The sequence below is a fragment of the Pantherophis guttatus genome, chromosome 1 (genome assembly GCF_059756535.1).
Source record: "Pantherophis guttatus breed Tessera chromosome 1, ASM5975653v1, whole genome shotgun sequence".
Classification (NCBI taxonomy): Eukaryota; Metazoa; Chordata; class Lepidosauria; order Squamata; family Colubridae; genus Pantherophis; species Pantherophis guttatus.
In genome coordinates this window covers 328,194,952-328,207,270 of record NC_142063.1, presented here as the reverse complement: position 1 = coordinate 328,207,270, position 12,319 = coordinate 328,194,952, and the positions used below count along the sequence as shown (strand labels likewise).

The 12,319-nt window shown below is 42.0% G+C and overlaps 1 protein-coding gene across 2 annotated transcripts in view; it reads right to left on the bottom strand.

The window, feature by feature from the left end:
* AP2B1 (adaptor related protein complex 2 subunit beta 1) overlaps nucleotides 1-12,319 on the bottom strand; it is an 84,595-nt gene that overhangs the window by 65,214 nt on the left and 7,062 nt on the right. For both annotated transcript variants that reach the window (XM_034420943.3, XM_034420944.3), the window contains exons 2-5: nucleotides 12,153-12,210; nucleotides 8,595-8,700; nucleotides 7,609-7,744; nucleotides 6,317-6,562 (exon numbers count right to left, since the gene is read on the bottom strand). In XM_034420943.3, the coding sequence (XP_034276834.1) occupies nucleotides 6,317-6,562; nucleotides 7,609-7,744; nucleotides 8,595-8,700; nucleotides 12,153-12,189 (525 nt within the window). In that variant the 5' untranslated portion in view covers nucleotides 12,190-12,210. The remainder of the gene's footprint in view (nucleotides 1-6,316; nucleotides 6,563-7,608; nucleotides 7,745-8,594; nucleotides 8,701-12,152; nucleotides 12,211-12,319) is intronic.

Genomic DNA, 12,319 nt, shown 5'->3' with positions numbered 1-12,319 from the left:
CACAGAACCGGTAGTAAAAAAAATTAGAACCCACCCCTGGGTGAAATCCAGCAGATTCTGACAGGTTCTGGAGAACCGGTAGCGGAAATTTTGAGTAGTTCGGAGAACCGGCAAATATCACCTCTGGCTGGCCCCAGAGTGGGGCAGGAATGGAGATTTTGCAATATCCTTTCCCCAGGAGTGGGGAGGGAATGGGGATTTTGCAGTATCCTTCCCCTGCCACGCCCACCAAGCCACACCCATCAAGCCACACCATGCCCACAGAACCGGTAGTAAAAAAATTTCACCACTGCTTCAAGGCCTTTAGGGTATAACCTAGACACTGACTGAAGCACAATAAGACACTACCTCAGTTTTCTACCTGACAGCTTTAAAGCAGTGTTTCCCAAACTCGGTCCTTCCTTATCAGAAAATCCTTTCTACCCAATGTAAGTAAAATACTTTACTTCAATTTAAATGTCCTTGTAGTGATTGGGTAATGGGTTCATGCGTAGTTACCCAAAGAAACCTCACTTTTACCCAACTTACCCAGATTTGGGAAGCACGGCTTTAAAGCAGACTATACTGCCTTCAATATCCACACCAACTCAACTATTTGGCCTAGAGCGTCCATAGTCCTTAACCACTAACCATGCTAACTGGACTGATGGGAGCTGTAGTTGAAAACATCCAGGTTGTTTAAAGGATAAATTACTGGAGGATGGGAAGAGAGATGCTTTTCCCCAGATCAGTCTCTGAGGAAAAAAAGCTTTATTTATTATTCTTTTAAGCCAAACAAAGACAAAGGTTGCATGGGGATGGATTACAATGTTAAAACAAAATTCCTGAAAACACTTAAAAGCAAGGTAATACATAGAGCAAGGCACTGTAAAATAAAAACATGACACAAGGAAACAAATTAAAAAGAAATCCCTACATTATAGATCAACCTCTAACTTTCCTTCAAGCTGAGTATAATATTTTCCTTATAACTTGGGGAATCACTGACCGTAAAAGAATTTCATGCTGCCCTCTAATGGCTCGTTGTTAATTACAACAGAATTGGTCTAAAAGTGCTTCAGATTTCCTAAAATATGGAAGGCTTAGGTCAAATTCTGATCCAACCCTGTCCTGCAGCCAGTTGCTCTGTCAGGTCCAGCACTGCAGGTCAGGGTACAGCATCACTGGACATTTACAGAGGGCCAAAGCTATAGCAGAAGGCTAATGTCTATTGGTCTCTTTTTGCTTTTGTTGCTTATTCACTTGTCTCTCGGAGTGTCTGATGCGGAACAGCAACCTCAACGGTCAGGCTTCAAAAACCAAGGAAGATATATGTGATTCCTCCAAGCAGACTTCTTTATGGTTCCTCACCCATAGAAAGAATCTTGCCAAACTAAAGTATGCTGTCACCTGCCATAAAGCATATACTCTGGGAACTACCATGTTTCCCCGAAAATAAGACCCTGTCTTATATTTTTTGAACCCCGAAATAAGCGCTTGGCCTTATTTTCAAGGAGGTCTTATTATTTTGGGGGGCGTGGAGCAAGACGGGGTTCCTCTTGCCGTCTTTCCTGATTTCCAGCTCTATCTCCCTAACCCTAATCAGAGGAAATGGAGGGGACCGGCTGTGCATGCATTTAAATATTTTTGGTGAGGGCTTATTTTTGGGGAGGACTTATTTTCGGGCTGGGGCTTATTTTAGCACATACACTCAAAAGCCTGATTGGGCTTATTATCCGCAGAGGTCTTATTTTCGGGGAAACAGGGTATTAGGTATTCAAAATGGTTTCTCTACAAAAATAATAATCTAACTGTTCTTGAAAAAGAGTTCTAAATTAGCATCCTGGGCAGATGCTCTCCAGCTATTCCGTCCACATTATTTTTTCCTACCAGCAGCATGTCGCCTTTCTTCTCTCAGCATTTTGTCTCCACCTGGTGTCCCTTCCCTTGGGATGCTGCTTCCTCAGATTCTCTTCTGTTCGTACATCCATTCCTGTTACAATCTCCTCCTAGCAATCTCCCTGTCTTTCTCAATCATCCAAAATATCTAGGATAGCACAGTAGTACAACAATGGGCATAACTAGCTCAGCAATTCATGAGTTTAACAGTCCATCTGCGCTTTAATCTATTTGTGGGTTGTTTCATTGGCCAAAATCATTCATTTCTTTTAAAAGGAACGTATCCCTTTTGTTCCTTCGCTCCTCTGTTCCTTTCCACCTGCAGTCTGGATGATGGGCAAATTTTTTTTAAAAAAAGAAGTCAAGTTGGCTTTTGGCCAACACTCACAAAGCTTATTGCGGTGGCGAGAAGATAACGTTGCTGAGAAGTCATCAATATTCACTCAGGCAAAGAATGGAAGCATCTTAGACAGATGCCTTCTGAAAGCCAGAAAGGTGTATGGTTTTCTATAAGGGGGGGGAACAGTCAGGGAAGAACCAGGAAAAAGCAGACTTCAGTGCTACCATCTCAGGAAAACCACAAGGCAATCAATAACTACTCTTTTCCCTCCCTGCAAATCATAGTCTGGGAAATTTTGTGGCATCTTGCCAACACTTACATCACTATTAAGAAGGTTTGGGCTACTGAGACAGAATTCTGGTCAGCTTCATCTGCTCCAGAATTGAAAGGAAAAGGCAGCGAGAGCATCAAATTTAACACTGAGCAACCCATGGCTTAAAAGCTGCATGATGCTCCAGAACCCTTTGGAGATTCTTAGTATTGTAAGAAATAAGGGAATTCAAAAATAAAATAGTAATGAAGGGAATAGTAATAAATGAATAGAAACTGGTTATTCTATTGTACAATATATGTTATGCTGCTACAAAAGTATTTTCCATTTAAGCATTAATTTGTTAAGCATTTATAATACATGGAGCTCTGTAAAAACATATGTATGAAATGAATTGTATCCTTCCTGCATTAAGATCTAAATATGACTGAATTTTGCAATATAGTTAGATTATATGCTTTGTGGAACTTTTCTCCCATGTCTATGGTGCATATGCTTGGAGAAGGACATGTGGGCATTATCTTGTTTTTTGGCATAGGAGAGGGGCCCTGCTGAGGGTGCACAGAGACATTCCTTAACGCTAGAGAGCTGAGAGATGTTATGTAATAACGTATTAACAGAGAGGTACGGATAGGTACCGGAGATACTGAAGAAAAAGTAATCTGAGAGAACAAAGAGAGAGATAATATATTCCTTTGAGGCATCTTGGATTAGCTAAAACCCCAAGAGGGCCTGTCCAATAAGTCCAAAGGAGGAGGGAAATGGGCTCCCTGCTTTGACATGATAGAACTGTATATAATTAATGTTTTTGAAATCTAAGGGTGTGGCTTCCTGGCTCAAACTTCTTGTTGAGGTCTATGCTGGGATACCCCACCACATTTTGCAAAATTGCTTTCTTGCTTATTTTGAAATAAAATCTCTCTGTTTTCACCGACCCAAGTTTGTTTGTTGAAGTCATTTCCAACAGTATCTGCCTCTGCCCTGAGAATGGATGAGGTGAAATGGGTGCTATAAGCCTTGTGGAGATTGAAGGTACGCTCCACTGCCAAATTCCTCCAACCCCCCTGCAAATACTCATTTGTGGAGGTATCAGGATCATAACAGGTGTCCCAAGTCTCTGCAACACCTAAGGCAAGGGTGTCAAACTCAAGGCCCAAGGGCCAGATCTGGCCCACAGGGTGCTTAGATCTAGCCTGCAGGGCTGCCCTGGAAACAGCGAAGGACTGGTCCACAGTGCTTCTGCCAGCGAAAACGGGCTCCCAAACTCCGTTTTGGGCTGCGACAGCCTCCTGCAATCCTCTGCCAGTGAAAACAAACCTCGGGAGGGCTGTCACAGTCCAAAACAGAGCTTGGGAGCCCATTTTCACTGGCAGAGTGCTTGGGCCACCCACCCCCCCGATACAAGTGACATCGAGTTGGCCATGCCCACCTGTCACACCCACCCCGGCCCCCCAAGGTCAAACACAACCCTGATGCGGATCTCAATGAAATCGAGTTTGAAACCCCTGACCTAAGGCATCGATTTTGAAACCTTCTCAAAATGGAAAAACAGGAAAGCTTGAAGGTCTCCTATACGACCCTAAGCGAAACACAGAGAAAGTGCTGTTCCAGAGTACAAGTTTGTCAATTCATCCTCAATCTCCACAGTCCCCTCTCTTTTCCATCAGCTACTTTTCTTCCATAAACCTTTTGACCAACAAATCCTATTCTTGCTACTCCCAAACACCTTTGAACAGCAATGACCAAAAATCCTGGAAACTGGAAATGTGTGAAATTGTGATAGTCCTTAAATTGGCATAACCCATTATTTAAAAAAACAAAAACTAAAGATCCCAAATCCAGAAAAAGAGAACATTCTACCCCTACTCACACATGGCATGATTCTGACAAATCATCTCCCTTGCCCAATGCAAATGTTACCTGCAGCCCAGTCACCAAAGTTTCTGGGCGTAGCATGGACACATATGAATAATGTACCTTAATGTTTCAAGTTGTCTTAAATATGAAGCTTTTGGGGGGGACGGGGACAGACAAAATGCCTACTCAGAAAGCAGATGACACAAAACGACCATGGGTGAGAATTTAATAAAACAAAAACATAATCATTTCTCAGAAAGCTGAATTTTTGTTTAGTGCCACATTCCATTCAGAACACCCAACTAATAGCTCACATGACAGCCCATTTTTTCCAAAGTGTCTTGTCCAAGATGAATTAAAAGCTTCTTTTATATTAATCCTTAATCAGTTAGCATCTTTCAGTTCCAATAAACGGATCAGTGTAAGCGGGCTCACCTTTGCCTTAATAGCAACGGCAATAGCACTTAAGATTTATATACTGCATTCTCTGTGCAGTGTCGGCATACTGTCCCCAACAATCTGAGTCCTCATTTTACCAACCTTGGAAGAATGGAAGGCTGAGTCAACCTCGAGCCGCTCAGGATTGAACTCCAGGCTGTGGCAGAGTTAGCCTGCAATACTGCATTCTAAACACTGAACCACCACAGCTCCTTAAACGTTTAGTTCAAATTTATTTTTCAAAACTTGTATGCCACCCATCTCACAAAGGTGACTCTAGGCGGCTTATAGACATCAAATGAAATGTCGTATAAAATAATTAAAATAATAAATACAGATCTTATATTTAAATTACAATAAAACTGAGCAGGATGAAGAAGGAGGCAGCAAAGTGCAGACACGCCCATCAGCCACCTCCAACATGTCACATCCCCATTAGGGCCCCAGACTAGTTGACATAGCCATGTCTTCAAGGCCTTTTGGAAGCCCAGAAAGTTGGAGGCAGCTCTGACCTCTGGGGGCAAGAGCTTCCTTGGCTGATGGGGAATACAGCTTGGCCCTTCTTCCAGTATGGATGAAGCAGACTAATTCCATTGGAATGAGCCAGTTTCTCAGATAGTCTGGACCCATGCCATGCTGCATTTGAAACTGGAAGATCAACAGGTCAGAGGCAAGTACCAAGTGAAGGTAAAAAACAAAATGCATATAATTTCCTTTTTAGTATAAGAAAGGGATTAAAACTGTTTGCTCAGATTGGAAGGTTCTAAGCCTGTGATGGTGAACCTGTGGCATGCGTGGCACAGGTGGCACACGGAGCCATATCTTCTGTGGACACGTGAGCATTGCCCTAGCTCAGCTCCAGTGTGCATGTGCATGCCAACCAGCTGATTTTTGGGTCTTCTGGGGCCACTGGAAGTCAGGAAATGGGCTGTTTCCGGCCTCTGGAGGGCCTCCGGAGACTGGAAACGGCCCGTTTCTCGACTTCCAGTGGGCCCAGAAGGCCCGTTTTTCTAGAGGCTTTCTAGGAGCCTGGGGAGGGTGAAAAACGGGCCTTCTGGGCCCACTGGAAGTCAGGAAATGGGCTGTTTCAGGCCTCTGGAGGGGCTCCGGGGGGTGGGGAAGGCCGTTTTCTCCTTCCCCAGGCTCCTAGAAAGCCTCTGGAGCCTGGGAAGGGAGAAAAATGGGCCTACCGGGCCATCACATGCCAAAAGTGGGGAACCACAGGGGGAGTTGCGCGTGCATGCACAGGGCGCACTGAATTATGGGTGTGGGCACACCCATGCACGACCCTCCCCCATGCTCCCCATGTTTTTGGCACGCGATGGCAAAAGGTTAGCCATCACTGCCTTAAGATAAACATTAGCAACTCAATGTTCCTTTTTTTGCAAAAACTGGAAAAGAACTACATCTAATCTAGGGTCTCCTGTCTGCAAAGCATGAGATCTACCACTAAGTTCCTGTTTCTCCCAGAACCAAGCAGTATATCACCTGTTATTTGAAGGAAGCCAATTTCAATGGGATTAATACCTTACCATGGGATTGGAGTCTGCAATAAGATCACGCAACGAATCCAGAAAGCCCTGATCTTCCACCATTTGGGCATTGATGTCATGCAGTTTGGCCACACAGACAGCAGCGGTCTTGCGCACATACGGGTCTTCATCCTTCAGACACTTCCGGAGAGGTTCACACAAGTATTCAGTGATCTTGTCCACGCGGATACATCCCATAGTACGCACTGCTAGAGCACGGATGAGAGGGTTGGGATCTTCACAGTCCTGGGATAAGGAAATTAATAAATATAGAAATGGGCTCTATGCAACGAACATTAGGAATTTTATCCAGCTTTTCCTATTCTGGGTCAAACTAAATCTGGAACATCACAAACCACTCCCATGTTCTGGAGGATTTATATTTGGAAAACTGCAGAACTCTCTTAGAACAGGTGGACTGCCAGGATCCTGAGAAACCATCTAACAAACAATGTAACAGGAGATCTCTGGAACATTTTGCACATACCTAATAGCAGCAGTTCTAAGAAAATGCTTGTCCTATCTGCCTCTAAAAGGACAAAAAAAAATTGTCCCTTTAAAGTGTCAATGAGTTCCTACTTACCCAACTTACCATGACATTACAAAAGGATCAGAGAAGTGTTACTACTGTGCAGGAAAAGGATAACCATTAATGCAGATAAGTGGAAAGTTGATTTAAGGAGAACCTCCCCCCCCTATAAACCTTTGTCCTGGGGTACATTGGGGAGAGAAGAAAAATGATCTTGACCAGGAGCAAGGACTGAATTAGGTATATTAATCAGAAATGCATTCAGCCCTTAAACAGAATCCTTACATTTTGTTTTCTAGTTCCTGAAAAAAATGATAACAGATTTCCAGATGGAACGAATGCTCAAAAGTGGTTTTTTCCATCTATGTCTGACAATAAAGAAAGGAATCTCTCAATTTAATTTCTGCTGTCAAGTAAAATTACATCAGCAGCTGGGAAATCAATGGCTTGGCAATTAACTATCCCGGACTCACTTAGCATCAGATAGGACATAGCAGCTCCATTGCAGTTTGGAAACGTCTTCAAAGTAGACAGAGATGAAAATGAGGTGTTATTTTGGGTAAAAAATATTGTATATCTATATAAAAAAGAGCCCTTACTGAGATTCATGCATATCTCTGTCATCACGCTGTCCATATACTTATATACTACCCAGGTCATATGGCTCTGGGTGATTTACAGTTTTAACATATGCAGAAATTTCACACCAAATTATTATTTTGCTATTGAAGTACAGCAAAGACACATAAATATTGCAACTTACTTTCACAAAACTGTTCACAGCCATGATGGCCATATCTGGCTGACTTTTGGCATAGTTCATCAAGTAGAGATACACTAACTTCTTTAGCTCCAAGTTATCAGTCTGCATGCAATTCACTACATCAGGGAAAAGGGAACTGGACAAAAAGGATAGGCAGGTTAAAGCAGTAATTCCTAGACCGATGGCAGTGGTTAATACGCTGAAGTTAGCTAGAGAAATGGGGTCAAATTTAAGGCCCCATTTCCTTAAAGAACTCCTGGTGACTTTGGGTCTAAGACTCTCTCAGCCCAACCTAATGCATAGTATTACTGTAGAGCAGTGTTCCTCAATCTCAGCATTGCTGGCTGGGGAATTCTGGGAATTGAAGTCCACATAGCTTAAAATTTCTGAGGTTGAGAAAACACTGCTATAGAGATAAAATAAAGGGAAATCTATACTGCCTTAATCTCCCTAAGAAAACTCATCATCATCTGACAGCATCTCTCTAAGTTTTCGGATAAAGTCATGTTTCATTTGCAGAACACATACTGTATCATAGGCCTTAGAATCTAAGGCAAACATTTTGGGGGCCATGTTTGATCTTTGTAGACGGCCCATGGCATGCCATTTAAACACTGGGCAAAGCAAACACGGAGACATTTAGCAATAGCAATAGCACTTATACTTATATGCCTCTTCATAGTGCTTTTATAGCCCCCTCTAAGTGGTTTACAGAGTCAGCATATTGCCCCCAACAATCTGGGTCCTCATTTTACCCACCTCGGAAGGATGGAAGGCTGAGTCAACCTTGAGCCAGTGAGATTCGATCTGCTGAACTGCAGCTAGCAGTCAGCTGAAGTAGTCTGCAGTTCTGCACTCTAACCACTACGCCACCTCGGCTCTATTTCCTAAGCATTTAATCATTTCCCCCTTCTGCCTCATTAAAACTTATACTTGGGTGAAGAAGTGGGAAAAACGGCACAGGAAAGCCATTAGAGAGATGTTACCTGACATCCTTCCCCACTGTCATGGCAGCAATGACTTTCTTCACTGCTTCCTTCCTCTTCTCTTTTTTTTCATTGTTGAGTTCAGCTTTCAGTTCAAAAATTTCCCCTGCAGGCAAACATACGAGGACCACAGTCAAAAGAGTTTGGCAAGAGCAAACTAATCCACCCCCTCCAACTACGAATATTGCTTTCAGCAGTGGACAACAGAGGCATCCTGGAAATCCTCACCCTTAGAATCGGGAACTCTGTCTAAGGTGGTCCTCAGAATCTACCAAGATCCAAACATTTAATTATTATGACAGATACAGGCACTTCTTATTCAGCAACCACAATTTGGACTGACCACTTGGTGGTTGCCACTAAACAGAAACATCAAGATTTTTACGCTTTTCCTTCAGCTTGCCTTTGCTTTACAGACTTGCAAGGATTGTAAATGGAAGGAATAGCAATAGCACTTAGACTTATACACCGCTTCCCAGTGCTTTTACAGCCCTCTCTAAGCGATTTACAGAGTCAGCCTATGGCCCCCAATAATCTGGGTCCTCATTTTATCCACCTCGGAAGGATGGAAGGTTGAGTCAACATTGAGCCTGGTGAGATTCGATCTGCCAAGTTGCAGGCAGCTGGCAGTCAGCAGAAGTAGCCTGCAGTACTGCATTTTAACCACTGCGCCACTACGGCTCTAGTCATAAAGGTTTTGTGTTTTTTTTTCATAAAGTTTTATAGTCATAAAGTTACTTTTTCACCACCATCGTAACTGCGAAGTCATTAAAGGAATCATTCACTAAACGACTACTTCTATAGCAAATCCATTGCTTTTAAAGTGAACTAGGTTACTTTAACCATAGGCTACAAGAATGACCTTCAAACGTTAATTGCATAGTGTGAAGGAAGCCTTCCTCTTCAGCCTTATGCAGTGGATAACTGCTGTTAAAAGAATGAATTTTCCACTTGGAGGGGAAAAAAGCCCAGGAAGCCCAGGGCTCAGTTTCTTTCAGAAGCTATTTGGTGCAATCATTCCAGCTCCTCTTTGGATAAATGGCTCTGGAATTAGGCACATTCACCAGACTGTTGTTTTGTGAACATACAGGTCCAGCACGGTAGCAATTTTTTTTGTGAGAGTTCTCACTAAATGCTTTCACAAGTTAAGTATATAGAACAAGACTATGCTCAAAAATGCCACAACCTGAAATATTAGAAACAGGGCTAAAGGCATTAAGGATTTTTAAGTGTCACTGCTTTGGCAACCTGGAGACAGCACTTACGGTTTGGCACGAAAGTATTCGCTCCTGTTTTAAAAATATCTTTGCCACTGCATGCTATCAGAGCTTAGTGGGAGCTATGCAGACTTCTGATACTGTTTGGGAGCAAAGATATGCCAAAATTCAGAATAACTGAAAGGGGAACAAATACTTTTTCATAGAACAGGCTGTTCCAGAAGCGGTTTGGAAGCCATCTGTGGTGTTTTGATTGTCTAAAATAGTTTGATTTGGGAACACCGCATTTAATTTTGGCTTTGATTAATTTCACACATCCCTGCTACAAACCTGTATCCAGTTTGAACCAGAGAGAAGGGGAGAACACAATTGTCAAAGGAGCTTCTGACACATTGGTAACCTACACGAATATCTCATGTTATCTGGCTTCTCAAAAACCCGAGAGACCAGCTCATTTGAGTGTAAACAAAACACACAAACTGGATTGAAGCATGCAGTGTTTTTCAACCTCAGTGACTTAAGGTGTGTGGATTTCAATTTCTGAATTCTGGAAGCTGAAACCCATGTATCTTAAAGTCACTGAAGTTGAGAAACCCTGGAAACGGGGATGATTTCTGATATTTTACTACTACGGGCACTGTCGAATCATTCTAGCATTTATAAATTATGATACTGAAGAGAGGGGAAATTAAACGCCCTTTTAAGCAAAAAGGCAGAATTAGGAAAGGCCCTGTGAATCAGGAGAGCAGAAGAGGGTGGTGGGGGGAGGGAGGAATCATCAGCTTGTTTAATGACTGCGTGACTCCCGGGAGTTGTCAGCTATGAAGATCAATAGCTTAGCTGGAAGCCAGGAATCTCTATTACCTAAGAGGGGGAAGAAAGAGAAGTGGCAATGCAAGAATAGGCAGGCTCTGCAAACCTCTGATAGTCAGGGATGATCAGAACAGCAGGTGAATATATGGTCTTATCCAATCTCACCACCTCAGCAGGAGATCTACTAGCTGAGGCGCAAGATGTAATCCCAACCTCAGCAATGAAGTGCTAAGTCAAAAAGTCCCTTAGAGGTAAAACACAGCCTACCTTATTAATTGCCTGAAGGGCTCCACATGGAGCAGGAATCAAAAATCTGCCCTCCTTTTTTTTGTAACAAGGAAATCCAGCAGAGCCTTTTCTCATTACTTTGAAATTGAAAAACTGAAATTCAGACTTATTATTTTTTTTAAAGAAACACTCACCCAGCCTGCAAAAATAAAAAGTGGAAAAAGAAAAATTCCAACCATATGAGATAGGATTAAACCTATTTTGTGTCTCCATTCCAACTTTACCGTGTTTCCCCAAAAATAAGACCCTGTCTTATATTTTTTTGAACCCCGAAATAAGCACTTGGCCTTATTTTCAGGGAAGTCTTATTATTTTGGGAGCAAGATGGGGCTCCTCTTGCTGTCTTACCTGATTTTCAGCTCTGCGTTTAAATATTTTCGGGGAGGACTTATTTTCAGAGGGAGGCTTATTTTAGCGCATGCGCTCAAAAGCCTGATTGGGCTTATTATCAGGGAAGATCTTATTTTCGGAGAAACAGGGTAGATGGGGTTTGGTTCTATGGTTTTATGGTTCTGGGATTTTATTGTTGTTGTGAGCAGCCCAATGTTATGTTTTAAGATGAGCAGCCATATAAATCTTATAAATGGCTTTGGTTTTGAAATATGCAAAATAGTTTTGCATATTTTAAGAATCCAATTGCTATGATTTGTAGATTACATGTCAACATGTTGTATAAACCCAACCAGTTCTTATTTATTCCAAAACATTTGGTTCAATAAAGAATAACTTGTGTTACTGCAGCCATATCAAAGAGACTAGCTGGAAGATCAATATGGAGATCCATGTAGCATTGTTTCTTCTTGTTGCAGCCTATGTCAGATTAATTTTCTTTCCACTATGAGTGTGGAAAAAGCTGAAATTGTGGAAATAACGTTTCATTATATTTCCACTGATTAAAAACCAACTTCTTAAAAAAAAATACCCTCAGAGCTAAGCTTAATTTGGTGGTCTTGGCTAGATTGTTAGATGAACCATGCCATCCCAGCTTATTAATAAAGCCATTTTAGAAATGGCTTAGCAACATAGCTGAACTAACCCAATCTCTTCATGGACCAACTCAGTCTCTACAGCAGGGATGAAGAATCAGACTTCTGACATCTATTCTTTCATTTCCTAATTTTTTATCTTAATTCTCGTATCAGCTTGCCCTCTCATGTAACCCAGCAAGAGGTATTGGGAGGTAGACTGTATCTATTGTAGAGAGTTAAGAACCAATATCGCATCACAGATCAAATCTAACCTTTTTTATTGGTGGTGAAGTATTTGGAGTCTGTCATGATTTCAGTTTCCTATTGCACCTGAGGGGGAAAAGCACAAAATTTAAGTTGTTGTTTTGTTATCTGCTTCAAACTGTAAATCTATTAGTTCCACAGAATAGTAGTATTCAAGACGTTAAAAAAACACCAA